General features: G+C 36.4%; 1 protein-coding gene across 1 annotated transcript in view; it reads right to left on the bottom strand.

Moving 5' to 3' along the window:
• LOC142343344 (uncharacterized) overlaps positions 1-16817 on the bottom strand; it is a 51971-nt gene that overhangs the window by 14614 nt on the left and 20540 nt on the right. Inside the window, exons 6-12 of the mRNA XM_075395170.1 lie at positions 13122-14251; positions 11785-12423; positions 11399-11417; positions 8053-8611; positions 3495-3859; positions 2888-3284; positions 1709-2605 (exon numbers count right to left, since the gene is read on the bottom strand). Of these exons, the coding sequence (XP_075251285.1) occupies positions 1709-2605; positions 2888-3284; positions 3495-3859; positions 8053-8611; positions 11399-11417; positions 11785-12423; positions 13122-14251 (4006 nt within the window). The remainder of the gene's footprint in view (positions 1-1708; positions 2606-2887; positions 3285-3494; positions 3860-8052; positions 8612-11398; positions 11418-11784; positions 12424-13121; positions 14252-16817) is intronic.

Genomic DNA, 16817 nt, shown 5'->3' with positions numbered 1-16817 from the left:
TGACTAAACAGAAAACTAGACCTAAAACGGACTATGAATGGATTGGTAATACCATTTAGAAAAAAATCCGATCCAAAAAAAACGAAAAAACGTAAAAATCAGAGTCAAATTGCCGCATGTGAACAAAAAACCACTAGCGAGAAAGCGAATTTTTGTTTAAACACCGTTTTCTCACTCTACTTTACATTTGGAGCAAAAATTCACGCCGCAAAACCACTCGCTTTTTCGTTTCACTTCCTGTTTCGGCGTGACCAAATTCACTACTCCAATTTGACTTCAAAAATCATGAGAATGTGTGAAATCTTAAAAACATAGCCGGAAGAATTCCGGAAACGACTCGAAGTGAAAATCTATTTAAACGCCATCCAACTACTCATCAAACAAAACGTGCCTTCACTAATTTATGATTATCTTGCAACAAAGTCATGAAACAAAGTAAAAAAAATCAAATCTGTTAAAGTATGTAAAAAATCTGATCAAAATTTATTATAAATTGAGATCCCGAAAAAACAATCTGTCAAAATAACTTCATGAAAACAACTAGTAATTACTAAAACCACTGAGGTGAATTTTGAAAAAAAATACTTTAGGCTAAATTATGAAAAGAAAGCTCATAAAAAAACAACTTTCACTGAAAAACTGGAAAAAGTTATCAAATTCTTTAAAATTTCAAAAGCATATAAATCCAAAGAAAAATTCCCATCAGCCAATAGGGTATCCAGATGCTCGCAAAACAATAAGCAGTTCATAATAGGCTAAGAAACTTAGCTGAAAACAGAGAAAAAAAAATGAAAAACGGCAAAAACTTAGTTCGAAAAATAGTTCCAATTTTCGCCATTTTTTGTCATATTTCTCAACAAAAAATGATTCTTACCCACAAAACTGTAACCAATTGTTATCATAAATTTGCTCAAATAGAAGGGGTGTCCTCAATACCCATTTGAGCCAAAAAATAATCGTCAAAAAAAACGCAAAAATTAGCCCGAAAATCAGCAAATACAAAAAACCTCCGAATTATCAAAAAATTCACATGAATTTCCAAAAACCTTCAAAACACTACCGAAACCAGCCTGAAATTAAAACAAAATCATAACCAAACCTCTTAACCAACATAAATGAGAAAAAAACTGCTTTAAAATGCCGCACGTGAACAAAAAAATTTCGCTCGCTTAGAGAAAATTTTTTCACACATCAATTTCTCGCTCTCTCAAAAACAGCGGTATGAACAAAAACCACCCTCTTTTCGCTCCGCTCTTCACTTTTGTTCAGCGCCAAAATCACTCCAGATTTTTTCACGCGTTTCATGTCCTGCTTCAAAAATCACTCCAATAAAATTGATTTAAAAAAAGGACTTCTCCGATACTCCTCTTCGAGTCGTAAAAAAAGACAGCGCCCCAATACAATTCAAATTCTTTGAATTGTAAAAACCAAGAGAAGGCCAATAATAGCCCCAGCTATCGCTGTGCGGCTATTAAAAAAGACACACAAGTTTACAATAATTGCTATGAACTTCATTCAAGAGCAATTTGAAAAAATCATGCAAAATGTTGAACAAGCTGTGAGCTAAGGTAAAGCAAAACAAATGTTTGACAAGTTTTAAAAAAATGGATCACAATCTTAGCCTGCCGAGAGAAGGGCAGCTATTAAAGAAAGCCCAAGAAAAAGCTCATTAAGCCCAGCTTACAACCTCGCGGCTATAATATAATACCTGTCCATGTAATCGGACATTGTCAACCTTTTTGGGGTTATCTTCCTGGTTGCAATCTCTGGCATCGAAGCAATTTTGTCCTCCAACGACGCATTAAAAGAATCTTCTCTCGACGCCACACACTCCAATGCTTGCTTTAAGTTGTCAGGCACGCCTTTTATGTTTGTACTCTCTGCCATCGAATCGGGTCGCGACTTCGCGGAACCAGATCTGTGGTGAATATTCGAAGCGGACAAGATTGGCGATGCAATGTAGCATGAGGCGCTACCACTGCCGACTCTAATTATTGTGGTAGGAGTGGGTTCAGTAGCATTCATACTACTGAACGGTGGTGATATTTTTGAGTTCCGAGATGACACAAAATCATCCTCATTTTGCGAAGCAGTCGCTTCGACTGATCGTAAAGATTCAATTGGTTCCTCGTTGTTTTTCAATACTTTTCTTTCACTTTCAGAGCTTTCGGACTCGAAAGACTTTAGAGAGAACGTATTTTTCTCATCAGCTGATTCTACAGACACTAGCACTTCTATTTTGGATTCCTTTTTGTCGAATAAAAAAGTTTCGTCCCTAGGTAACCTGTTAAACTGTTCAACGAACGAAGTCTTGTCAATTTGCTGTTCCACGTCATTACTCGTTCCTATAAGTTCCGTGTTCTGTATTTCGGGCTTCGAATCCTTGTTGATATTGACGACAGAGTTTCGGCGAGAGCTCTGACACGAACGAGGAGAGATATACTCATCATTGTCACTGGGAGAAGAACAGGATCCCAAGGATTTGAAGTCATCCCAATCATCATCGCTGTATGTCTTGTCAAAACTGCTCTCAATCTCTTCCTCCTCGTTCTCTTCTTCTATTTTGAGACATGGCACCTTTTTCAGGGTTTTGTTTGTTGGAACTCTAAAAATATAGACCTCTTTTCCATTAAAGCCTCTCTCCGGCTCACTCTCTGTGACTATTTTAAAAGACCTTACAATTTCTCATTTACAGTCGAGGCAATAGAACTATAAGCTTCCAGTTTCATGAGAATTATTCATTCTTCGGAATTGGATACTAATTCGAAAACTTTATATTCGCACTGGTTAACAAAAATTTTTAATTCAAATTTAAAGATATGACATTGTTATGCCATAGACAACGTCTTCTACATAGCTTAGATACAATCAGAGTCTTCATCATTACCTGTTAGATATGTTAGGTTGGGTGTTTCCATCTGCGCATACTGAAGTAGAATTTGAATCATAGTCCAAGCAGACACTACCTCCACTTTCCACAAGCTTCTCAGCTTGAAACACTGCATTCTGCACTTGGATTACTTTAGGCGACCGCTGCTGTCCCACTACTCTCGACTGATCGCCCGATTTGCAATCAAACGCTTCTCTCATGAATGACTGTTTGCCCTTAGGAGTACTACAGTCCAGGGGCAACTCATCAAGCAGCTTCTGTATGGCTTGTATCTGCAAGCTCTGTTTCGTCCTCTGACAGTCACCGCTGGATTCGGAGAAACTGTCAAAGTCTATGTCCACTTCTGGGATTTTTGATTGAGGTACCGTTGGCTTCACAGCAGACAAGTGACTTGCTGAAAAAAGATAGTTTTGGTATACATCGATAGCTTGCCATATTACTACTAACAGATATGCAAAAATTGGAAAGTTCTGATGCCTCAAAAATTGATAGTTGCGTCTTTCACCGATGAAAATGTTGTGGGGGCATAATCGTACGAATGAGATTGCTGTAGTGTGACGCTCTTCATTAGTTTTCTCGGTAGAGGTTGTAAGAAACAACTGACCTGAAGCATCCTTCAAACTGGTAGATGTTACAGCTTCAATCAGATCTTCAATTTGATCTCCATTTGTGCCTCCCTCTTCAACCAATCCTTGATCTGACGCCCTGTCTCCGAGAATGTCACAATTGGTGATATATGTGGATGAAAACTTGGTTAGCAACATAGATGGTTGATGAGATACGCACAGATGAGGCATCGGAGAGACATTTTCATACAAACAGCACTCTTCATAGACTATCCAATCAAAATGATGAAAGGTGACAGTTTCGCCAAATTGGATGAACAGCTCAACTCCCTCAGTGCTCGGAGTCATTTCGATGGTCAACGATTCTGACTTTTTCGCTTCGTTCAAAAACGAATCGAAATCTAAATGTGCAAAAGTTTCTTTCCTTATCCTATCATAACCTCAATATTAGTACCTGTCAAAACCATCTGTGTCATTGTGGAGATCGAATTGAAGCAAGAAATCGCAATGCATTAATTTAAACATAGCCGGCAGATTGCCGGAAAATAGCCGCGATAGACGCTTGTGGCGTTACATGAATTGAAACAACTGTAGAAATAAAACAGACAAATCGACCACCAGTCCTTCAATGGACCACTACACATTTTGGGTTAGCTTCGGACTGTCATTTTTATGAGACACATATGCTCTATAAGGAGAAAGCCCTAATAGGGCTTTTCAAAATTACAATCTTTTCCGTTTGTGCCCCCTCAGCTTAGTGGGCGCATATTATTTGCACCCCCCAGATGCACGTGCAATATTTTTTACATAGTGACTTACTATATAATGTCAAGTGCTCTGTAACTGGGGGCGCATAAGGTACTGGGGGCACCAACGCAAAAGATCCCAAAATTAATATTGGAAATCAAAAACTCAAGACTAATAATCAAGAATTACGGCATATATGTTTCGCAATTCTTAGATGCACACTATTGACCTTTAATAAGTAAATGTTCATAAAACTCAAAGTTACATAAGTGAGTTCAGAAGTCATTTTTTTGAGTGAGGTAAGTCATTGAAAAAGTCAATTCCAAGAAGTCAAGGTAAGACGAAACAAAAATCTGTTAGACGAAGTAGAAAAAACATAGCAGGACAAGTCCTGAAATACAATTCAAAGAATTGAATGAAAAACTCAGACGTACTCTACCTGACCAGCAGATAAATTGAACAATGCCAGCCAGAACACAAACAAAATCATCTCAAAAAATTGAGAAACTAAAAGAATCAAACCTAAATAAAAATATACACATTGCTAAAATTCTTGAAGCTTTTAAACCTAGGGCAATATTTTTCCCTTAAAAAACCTATTTCAAAAAAATGTTCAAAACCAATTTTCAATTCTGAAATTGGTCCAGTATTATATCTTCAAGACCTGCAAAAAAATTCATTGGCCCTTGAAGATCGATTAACTCGAAAGTGAACAAAAAATTTAGAAAATCAATTACAAATTATACAGAAATGTTGCTACAAATTCTGATATAAATATCTTCAGAATCATTTCTGTGTCTCTAGAGTCTATCCAGTAACCCAATTCCAAGCTGTAAACAATTCATTGGCTCATAGATCGATAGGCAATAATTTCAGAAAACATTTCAAACTTCAAAAATAGAATTAGTTCTATTAAAATGTCGAACGCCATTCAATTGCCCACTAGCAACTAATTAATAACATGTTATCAAACCCTGGATGAGGTTACCTGGCTACCGAGGCAAGAAATAAATACAAAACAAATGTTTTGAAAAAAACGTGAAAAAAATTGCAAATTTAATCAAAAAACTTTTAAAAGTCGAAAGATTAAATTGTTGAAAACAAATCCAATGAAACTAAAAACCATGCAGTAAATTTACATCAGAACGTGGAAATTGTTTTCTGGCACTTGAGAATAGACCAATATCAAAAACTGACGAAACTTTAGGAAGCCTTAGAAAAATTGCAGATTTTATCAAAAAAAAGCTAAAATTCGAGACATTATAATGTTAAAAACCATTCCACTGTTGCTAGAAATTAACAAACCTTAAAAGAGATTTCATGTCCCTGAAGATGGAAAAACTGAAAAAATGACGAAAATTTTCAAAAACTTAAAAAAATGCGAATTTTGTCAAAAAAAATTTCAAAATTTGTGATATTCAAAAGTTGAAACCTATTCCATGGCAACTCAAAATTTTTCAGTAACTTATTATCCAATCCCTGATGAGGTTTTCTGCCCCCTGGGACTCAAGCAACTTCAATAATGACAAAAATGTCAAAAAATATGAAAAAATTGCAAGTTTTGTCTAAAATTGCTAAAACTCATGATGGCAAAAAGTTGAAAACCATTCCATTACTTCCAAAAAATATGCAGTAACCTACCATCAGACCCTTTATCAAACCCAAGAGGAGGTTTTTCGACACCTAGGAATAAAAAACCTCAAAAATGACAAAAATTTTCACAAAACCTGAAAAAAATTGCAAAAATTATATCATTTTGCGTGTTTATGTTTGCAGTACCAAAACAAATAGCTCATAAAATGGTCATACCAAGGAATTTTGTCTCGCAAAGGCCTTCATCAACTTTTAAAAGCTTCAATCGAAGACTAATCAAAACAAAAAATCACATATGATATGAACAAAAAATTTAGAAAATCAATTACAAATTATACAGAAATGTTGCTACAAATTCTGATATAAATATCTTCAGAATCATTTCTGTGTCTCTAGAGTCTATCCAGTAACCCAATTCCAAGCTGTAAACAATTCATTGGCTCATAGATCGATAGGCAATAATTTCAGAAAACATTTCAAACTTCAAAAATAGAATTTGTTCTATTAAAATGTCGAACGCCATTCAATTGCCCCCTAGCAACTAATTAATAACATGTTATCAAACCCTGGATGAGGTTACCTGGCTACCGAGGCAAGAAATAAATACAAAACAAATGTTTTGAAAAAAACGTGAAAAAAATTGCAAATTTAATCAAAAAACTTTTAAAAGTCGAAAGATTAAATTGTTGAAAACAAATCCAATGAAACTAAAAACCATGCAGTAAATTTACATCAGAACGTGGAAATTGTTTTCTGGCACTTGAGAATAGACCAATATCAAAAACTGACGAAACTTTAGGAAGCCTTAGAAAAATTGCAGATTTTATCAAAAAAAAGCTAAAATTCGAGACATTATAATGTTAAAAACCATTCCACTGTTGCTAGAAATTAACAAACCTTAAAAGAGATTTCATGTCCCTGAAGATGGAAAAACTGAAAAAATGACGAAAATTTTCAAAAACTTAAAAAAATGCGAATTTTGTCAAAAAAAATTTCAAAATTTGTGATATTCAAAAGTTGAAACCTATTCCATGGCAACTCAAAATTTTTCAGTAACTTATTATCCAACCCCTGATGAGGTTTTCTGCCCCCTGGGACTCAAGCAACTTCAATAATGACAAAAATGTCAAAAAATATGAAAAAATTGCAAGTTTTGTCTAAAATTGCTAAAACTCATGATGGCAAAAAGTTGAAAACCATTCCATTACTTCCAAAAATATGCAGTAACCTACCATCAGACCCTTTATCAAACCCAAGAGGAGGTTTTTCGACACCTAGGAATAAAAAACCTCAAAAATGACAAAAATTTTCACAAAACCTGAAAAAAATTGCAGAAATTATATCATTTTGCGTGTTTATGTTTGCAGTACCAAAACAAATAGCTCATAAAATGGTCATACCAAGGAATTTTGTCTCGCAAAGGCCTTCATCAACTTTTAAAAGCTTCAATCGAAGACTAATCAAAACAAAAAATCACAAACATGAAAAATTGCACAATTTTGAGCCCAAAAACTCCTAAAAATGACCTTTTAACCTTAAATCAAGGCCATCACAGCAGCTGCACCACTAAAAGCACTTGAAGGACTACTAAAACCCAAATTGGGCCTCTAATGAAACTTATTGCCTGCTGGGCTTTACCTGTTTATCCCGTTCTGAAAGATCAAAGTAATTGAAAAATGTATGAACACATCTTAAAAAAAAACAGCGCACCAATACAATTCAAATTCTTTGAATTGTAAAAACTTAGGAGCGCTATAACAGCCGCCTGGAATTGAGGACGCGGCTATTAATAATAATACGTGTACAAAGACGGAAAAACTGTACAAAGACGGTTATAATTTAGTAAGTGCATCTAACACTGTCCATATAACAGATGAAACTTTTAGCCTTTTGATGTCGTAAATAATATCAAGTAATTGACTTTTATTCCATCGGGTTGGGGCCAGAGAAAAACTGCCAAAACTAAGATTCCCCATAGAGCGGTTAACCAGGATTGTGAAAAATGTATTTCCGATTAACTCATAATTCTGATATTCTGTAACTGTGTTCTATAGCGCGCAAAGTAGTCCTTATGCATTTAACTTTTCACTATCATTATCCAACTGAAAAGTGCTATACGGCGTGACAAAAAAGTAGCAATTTAAAGTCACAATTTAAGCAACCTTACACGGATTTGTTGCAAAAATTACGGCTGGTGCCATCTTAGTTAAATATGCAGAATTAGGAATGAAAAAGGATAGAAAGAAACAGATCCCTGATCGGTTCTTCAGTTCCATCGGGTAGCTCAAGTCAGGCACACTCCCTGTATTATTGGCAGAGACAAACTCCGAGTGCCTAGACTCCACTCTTCTGGCCAGTCCGCTGTTCAAGCTAGCCACTTTCTCAGAAATAGTCCCAATGTAGAGACTTTCAAACTGTGCAAGCAAATCGCCTTTATCAATTGAAATAATCGGACTGGAATGATAGTTCTTCGCGGATTCGAAAGTCATGTTTGAAGTGTTATTGTCCGCAGATGTCTCAAAAAAAGATGAAGTAGTTGACATATTATAGATGAAGGAAGGTGTTTCCGGGTTTTGTGCTGAGTGTGGCTCAAGAAATTTCGATTTAGCAATCTCTGGGACAATTTCTGGTTCGAACACAGGCGTCCTTGATAGATCAATTTCTTCGGATGGTTCCGTTTTAACAGGAGAAGCGTAGAATGGCTCAGTAGCCTTGGTTTCTGTTTCAACTTTTGTTAACTGAGATACAGTGAAGGTCGATAAATCTTCATCCGGTTCCTCTTCTCCTTCTTGTCCAGCTTTCTTGAGCATACATTCTTACAGAATATAAACTTTGTACCAATTTTTTTTCCAGCTGGTAGGTGATATAATGGGAGCACATTTTAGACATTTACAAGAGAAAGACATCTTAAAATATCTTTTGTGAGTTCATGACAGACGGCGACCGAACCTAATTAGAAATACAAATAGGCCCTGCATGAGACGGCCCTACAAAAGTCATGAGAATTTCGCACCGACGAAATTAAAGTAGCAGGCCTCGGGGGAACCAACGAAATGAAAATAATGAGGTTGCAAAGCTAAAGCTAGAGCAAATGCTTGGCTTCGAATGCGTTGGATTACTATGGTTGGAACGATGTGCATGTGGTGGGTATTAGGGGCGGTATTAGAAATCGCAATGCATTAATTTAAACATAGCCGGCAGATTGCCGGAAAATAGCCGCGATAGACGCTTGTGGCGTTACATGAATTGAAACAACTGTAGAAATAAATCAGACAAATCGACCACCAGTCCTTCAATGGACCACTACACATTTTGGGTTAGCTTCGGACTGTCATTTTTATGAGACACATATGCTCTATAAGGAGAAAGCCCTAAATTACAATCTTTTCCGTTTGTGCCCCCTCAGCTTAGTGGGCGCATATTATTTGCACCCCCCAGATGTACGTGCAATATTTTTTACATAGTGACTTACTATATAATGTCAAGTGCTCTGTAACTGGGGGGCGCATAAGGTACTGGGGGCACCAACGGAAAAGATCCCAAAATTAATATTCGAAATCAAAAACTCAAGACTAATAATCAAGAATTACGGCATATATGTTTCGCAATTCTTAGATGCACACTATTGACCTTTAATAAGTAAATGTTCATAAAATTCCAAGTTACATAAGTGAGTTCAGAAGTCATTTTTTTGAGTGAGGTAACTCATTGAAAAAGTCAATTCCAAGAAGTCAGGGTAAGACGAAACAAAAATCTGTTAGACGAAGTAGAAAAACATAGCAGGACAAGTCCTGAAATACAATTCAAAGAATTGAATGAAAAACTCAGACGTACTCTACCTGACCAGCAGATAAATTGAACAATGCCAGCCAGAACACAAACAAAATCATCAAAAAATTTTGAGAAACTAAAACAATCAAACCTAAATAAAAATATACTCATTGCTAAAACTCTTGAAGCTTTTAAACCTAGGGCAATATTTTTCCCTTAAAAAAACCTATTTCAAAAAAATGTTCAAAACCAATTTTCGTTTCTGAAATTGGTCCAGTATTATATCTTCAAGACCTGCAAAAAAATTCATTGGCCCTTGAAGATCGATTAACTCGAAAGTGAACAAAATTTAGAAAATCAATTGCAAATTATACAGAAATGTTGCTACAAATTCTGATATAAATATCTTCAGAATCATTTCTGTGTCTCTAGAGTCTATCCAGTAACCCAATTCCAAGCTGTAAACAATTCATTGGCTCATAGATCGATAGGCAATAATTTCAGAAAACATTTCAAACTTCAAAAATAGAATTCGTTCTATTAAAAAGTCGAACACCCTTCAATTGCCCCCTAGCAACTAATTAATAACATACTATCAAACCCTGGATGAGGTTACCTGGGTACCGAGGCAAGAAATAAATAAAAAACAAATGTTTTGAAAAAACGTGAAAATTGCAAATTTAATCAAAAAACTTTTAAAAGTCGAAAGATTAAATTGTTGAAAAGAAATCCAATGAAACTAAAAACCATGCAGTAACTTTTTATCAGAACGTGGAAATTGTTTTCGCACTTGAGAATGGACGAATATCAAAAACTGACGAAACTTTAGGAAGCCTTAGAAAAATTGCAGATTTTATCAAAAAAAAGCTAAAATTCGAGACATTATAATGTTAAAAACCATTCCATTGTTGCTAGAAATTAACAAACCTTAAAAGAGATTTCCTGTCCCTGAAGATGGAAAAACTGAAAAAATGACGAAAATTTTCAAAAACTTAAAAAAATGCGAATTTTGTCAAAAAAAATTTCAAAATTTGTGATATTCAAAAGTTGAAACCTATTCCATGGCAACTCAAAATTTTTCAGTAACTTATTATCCAACCCCTGATGAGGTTTTCTGCCCCCTGGGACTCAAGCAACTTCAATAATGACAAAAATGTCAAAAAATATGAAAAAATTGCAAGTTTTGTCTAAAATTGCTAAAATTCATGATGGCAAAAAGTTGAAAACCATTCCATTACTTCCAAAAAATATGCAGTAACCTACCATCAGACCCTTTATCAAACTCAAGAGGAGGTTTTTCGACACCTAGGAATAAAAAACCTCAAAAAATGACAAAAATTTTCACAAAACCTGAAAAAAATTGCAAAAATTATATCATTTTGCGTGTTTATGTTTGCAGTACCAAAACAAATAGCTCATAAAATGGTCATACCAAGGAATTTTGTCTCGCAAAGACCTTCATCAACTTTTAAAAGCTTCAATCGAAGACTAATCAAAACAAAAAATCACAAACATGAAAAATTGCACAATTTTGAGCCCAAAAACTCCTAAAAATGACCTTTTAACCTTAAATCAAGGCCATCACAGCAGCTGCACCACTAAAAGCACTTGAAGGACTACTAAAACCCAAATTGGGCCTCTAATGAAACTTATTGCCTGCTGGGCTTTACCTGTTTATCCCGTTCTGAAAGATCAAAGTAATTGAAAAATGTATGAACACATCTTAAAAAAAAACAGCGCACCAATACAATTCAAATTCTTTGAATTGTAAAAACTTAGGAGCGCTATAACAGCCGCCTGGAATTGAGGACGCGGCTATTAATAATAATACGTGTACAAAGACGGAAAAACTGTACAAAGACGGTTATAATTTAGTAAGTGCATCTAACACTGTCCATATAACAGATGAAACTTTTAGCCTTTTGATGTCGTAAATAATATCAAGTAATTGACTTTTATTCCATCGGGTTGGGGCCAGAGAAAAACTGCCAAAACTAAGATTCCCCATAGAGCGGTTAACCAGGATTGTGAAAAATGTATTTCCGATTAACTCATAATTCTGATATTCTGTAACTGTGTTCTATAGCGCGCAAAGTAATATATTTACAGTATCATAACCTGTCCTTATGCATTTAACTTTTCACTATCATTATCCAACTGAAAAGTGCTATACGGGGTGACAATAAGGTAGCAATTTAAAGTCACAATTTAAGCAACCTTACAAGGATTTGTTGCAAAAATTACGGCTGGTGCCATCTTAGTTAAATATGCAGAATTAGGAATGAAAAAGGATAGAAAGAAACAGATCCCTGATCGGTTCTTCAGTTCCATCGGGTAGCTCAAGTCAGGCACACTCCCTGTATTATTGGCAGAGACAAACTCCGAGTGCCTAGACTCCACTCTTCTGGCCAGTCCGCTGTTCAAGCTAGCCACTTTCTCAGAAATATTCCCAATGTAGAGACTTTCAAACTGTGCAAGCAAATCGCCTTTATCAATTGAAATAATCGGACTGGAATGATAGTTCTTCGCGGATTCGAAAGTCATGTTTGAAGTGTTATTGTCCGCAGATGTCTCAGAAAAAGATGAAGTAGTTGACATATTATAGATGAAGGAAGGTGTTTCCGGGTTTTGTGCTGAGTGTGGCTCAAGAAGTTTCGATTTAGCAATCTCTGGGACAATTTCTGGTTCGAACACAGGCGTCCTTGATAGATCAATTTCTTCGGATGGTTCCGTTTTAACAGGAGAAGCGTAGAATGGCTCAGTAGCCTTGGTTTCTGTTTCAACTTTTGTTAACTGAGATACAGTGAAGGTCGATAAATCTTCATCCGGTTCCTCTTCTCCTTCTTGTCCAGCTTTCTTGAGCATACATTCTTACAGAATATAAACTTTGTACCAATTTTTTTTCCAGCTGGTAGGTGATATAATGGGAGCACATTTTAGACATTTACAAGAGAAAGACATCTTAAAATATCTTTTGTGAGTTCATGACAGACGGCGACCGAACCTAATTAGAAATACAAATAGGCCCTGCATGAGACGGCCCTACAAAAGTCATGAGAATTTCGCACCGACGAAATTAAAGTAGCAGGCCTCGGGGGAACCAACGAAATGAAAATAATGAGGTTGCAAAGCTAATGCTAGAGCAAATGCTTGGCTTCGAATGCGTTGGATTACTATGGTTGGAACGATGTGCATGTGGTGGGTATTAGGGGTGGGGTGAAGAGGGGTCAAACTCTAAGAACATGGCCTTCGCACAATAAATTTATGTCTCCAAAAATGTTTCGGTAAACCGCATACGAAGGGTTTAGTAAGCCGAAAGGCTCCAAGAGAAGATGAAGCCCTCCGGGTTTTACCTGTTTATCCCGTTTTTGAGCACGAAAGGGATGACGAAAAGGGTCAGACGAAAAAATCGGTCAAACAAAAAACAAGAGTACTAATATAATTGGCATAGACTTGGTTTGAGAGCAATTAACCACCACTCTTGGCTACCATAGCAAAAATACTTTCTATTTGAAGAACATTCAGATTTGAAGAACATATATGCTCATGGTAACTTGTTGGGTGCTACGAGCATTGCCCAAATTGTTCGCCAATTTTGTTTGTCCTTTTCCATCTCCTGAAGTTTGGCGACCTTTACGAGTATCTCCACTATTTGATGAGGCCTCATGACCATTCGAAGACGTATTCTCGCCCACCCTCATCCTATCGCCAGACATTCTTGTGGCACCTCTTATCAATTCTTCGTCTGAACTACTTGACCTTGACTTCCTTTTTTTGACTGATTTAATTTTCAATGGTTCATCAGGCGGCGTGTTAGCAGTAATCTCATGCCTTTTCAAACGTGTGACGCTTTTTGACCTCGAAACTACTTTGTAAATGGTTCTGCAAAGTCTACTTTTCCGCTTAAAAATCTCAGCAGTTGCTGATGTTTGTTGATTTTCGCCTTTGACTTTCAGAAGTTTTAGTTTATCAGCTGTAGGAGGAGATTGTGGATCGTAGTACACTTTCTGTGCCGTCAAAAATGCTAATTTTGGAGAACTTAAGGCGGACTGCTCGTCTTGAGTCTCAACTGAAATTGACTCATAAATGGGTGAAAATAAAGTCGGGTTCGACTTGTGATGTAAAATGTGGCTAGTGGCATCTGAGCGATCATTATGGCTGTTGCTCATTGATACTGAGTTCACTGCTGACGACCTGGTATTCCACTGAGAGGTCAATGAGTTCCGCGTTCTCCAGTTCTCTTCTGAGTCTTCGCTGGAAGTATTGCGCAACTGCAGAACTGGCACTTCAACTAGGGGTTGATTGGTCTGTACGTTGTCCACTGAGAAGAGAGAAAGGTCTTCAACTACGTCATTTGTTCGCTCTCGTTCCCGAGTTCCAACACTCCGACCACTATTTACACTTCGCCGAGTTTTGTTTGAACTTGGAGTCCCTTTTCTGGTCTTAGACTGGCTAGATGGTAAATTTTCTGGTGGTTCGTTTAGTTTACTATGCAACGTTTCGTGGATCACACGGTCCAGCTGTTTGTCAATGTATCGGCGGACCTCGTACAATATTTCTTCATCAACAGGCACGCCTCCTTGCACACCTCCAAAGGGACTCTCACTCGCATATGTATCACATGGAGCACTGTTACGTCTTTGAAAATAGAATGAATGGCCACCCGCTCCTTCACCGGACATGTCTAAAATATTAGTCGGATGCTTCCGTTTCTTACATTCAAATAATATTTGAAATTATCTACGACAAAATACTTTCTTTAAAAAGGGAGACGTAGAAGCGACAAGCTCCCTTCCGGAAAAAAAATGTTTTAGCATTCAAATATCTTGACATTTCAAACAAAAAAGTTTGTTTGGTATCTGAGGTACAGGAACTACTCATTCTGAATCACAAATAATAACTACACGGATCTAGAAATTTCATCCATTAACTTTTTGTTAAACCAAGCGGATGGTAGAAAGCACGACGGCACATGGAAAGTATAAAGCACAAACAAGCAAAAAAATTTAAATGCTGTGCCAAAAACAGATTAAAACGCCAAAATCACCAAACAATTAAAAGCAATAAATTACCAGAAATCGCCAGCTATGTATGATGATGATAATAATACGCCAATTAGAGGAGTTGATACTGTGATCTAATTGAACTGCTGTGAGTCGACTTAAAAATTAGAACAACGCCTTGAAATTCAGCACATACAACACCACTCGATTGGCAGTTCCCTTTCGACATCTACTATACTTTTCATTTCTTATCGTCATACAGTCATTGCAGGCAAATCATCAAAACAGCTGTTAAATTGATTCGCGCGCCTTAAAATTTAGACGCCAAGAGATAGAGATCTGATATTACGAGTAGCTGATACAGAAATGGATCATTTAAAAAAGTAAATTTTTTCACAAGTTCACAAATATTTATATTTATTGTTGCATGTAATTTTTGTTGTTTGTTAGCCTTCAATTCTTTTGATATGAAATGTTTATTAAATTTATAATGTGTGTAATATCATGTTGGGGGTAATTGAAGTCTTTCACTCCTAATACTACTACTACTGCTACAAAGTCAGCTTCCTTTAAAATTATTTTGAAATTTTGTACGCTAGATACTATTAAGCAATAACACAGTTATGGCATCTTTCGCAGACCTTGATACTTTTTAGAGTAATCCCAAAGGACCTTTTCAGAAGTTCATTAGCGACACAAAACCTACGGGATATTTTTGGATCTTATCTGCTAGCGTCCCCCCCCCCCCAGCCCTATAGAGCCGTTATTGAAGCTCCCCAAAAATTTTCGCGAACTGAAAGAGATATTTGCACTTCATTGAAACGAAAGTGTCTAGGTTCCATCTTCCCTCTTTTAGGAAACCCTCTTCCTACTGAGTCAAAATCTTCAGAGGGAAGAGGGTGGAAAGGGAGTATGAGGGATGAGTGTGATAAGGATGAATGAGTGGGGTCGCAAAAGATTGAGAAACGCACTTCACACCATTGAATTGACTCCTGGCGTTACCTGTTTGTCCCGTTTTTGAGGACGGAAAGTTAAAAGAGTCAGACGAAAAATTGGTCAAGTGAAAATCGTATAAAAAAGACAAAAGGACTATTATAATTGCTACAAACCTCGTTTGAGAGCAATTAATTATAAAATATTGACCGCAAGAGATTGTAACACGATAAAATCCATCTAAACTATTGAACTGGCGGAATATTATTTCAGAATAATCATCCGTTTAAAGTACTGATTGACACATCTCGTTTAATAATGAAACGGAAAAATCAACAAGTGCTATCCTGATACCCTTTTGCTAACAAGCAATATGCATAAAACTCGTATTTCTACAAATATTAAAATACGTGCAGATACTCACCTTATTAATTTTTACGTATCACTCATCAATGAATAGAAAAGGAGCTTAACGAATGTTTTCAAATTTAAGCAATATCATGTTGACAGATCCTCCCTATTCAAGCTATGCCCTAAAAAACTCGTCAAATAAGACAATAAGACAAATATTTACACTATTCAAATCGAAGTCGTGTAAATAGTGATTTTGCTACTTGTAAATGTGGCGAAAATTTCGCCTAGAAACGGCGCGATTTCGCAGCAGCACAATGTGTTATTGAATTCGAAAGCACGGCAATTTAGCAAATGGCGGTAGTACATTTTTTTAACATTCCGGTCTTGGAAGAACATCAACAGTACCCTAAAATCATAATTGGTTTACTTGCAGAAAAAGACCTGAGAGAAGGCAGCGGACGTGTTCTGAACTCCTTAACAGAGGTCGCTACTCAGTACAGTGTACCGAAGAATCAAGTGTCTCCTCTTAAAACAGGGACTCATAGGATAGTTCCAAATCAGCAACAGAACGAGATACTATTCTGAAAAGACGGCGGTGGAAACAAAAACATCAACTCAAAATCACTACAACCACACGAAATTCTCAAGGTAGCCAAAAAACGCTTTGAAGACACTTAAACCCTTAAAGAATACTAAAATTGCCAAAAACGTCAACAACACCAAAATAACTAGAAAGCTCAGAACTGTACCTTAAAGTCTAAAATATGCTTAAAATGACGGAAACTGCTCTCCATTGCAAACGTTACTGTTAAAATATGAAAACTACTTTGTTAATTATACTGAAAATCAGGTGCAAATATTTGTTTGTATATGTACTCAAACAACACCAACAAACATGCAAACCTGAGACAGGCCCGCTTGCGATCAGCAATTAATTATGAAGCAGCAATACAAACTGAG

This window comes from Convolutriloba macropyga, chromosome 1 (genome assembly GCF_964194025.1).
Source record: "Convolutriloba macropyga chromosome 1, txConMacr16.3, whole genome shotgun sequence".
NCBI lineage: Eukaryota > Metazoa > Xenacoelomorpha > Acoela > Convolutidae > Convolutriloba > Convolutriloba macropyga.
Note: the sequence above shows the minus strand (reverse complement) of the source record. Positions and strands in the feature narration are given on the sequence as shown.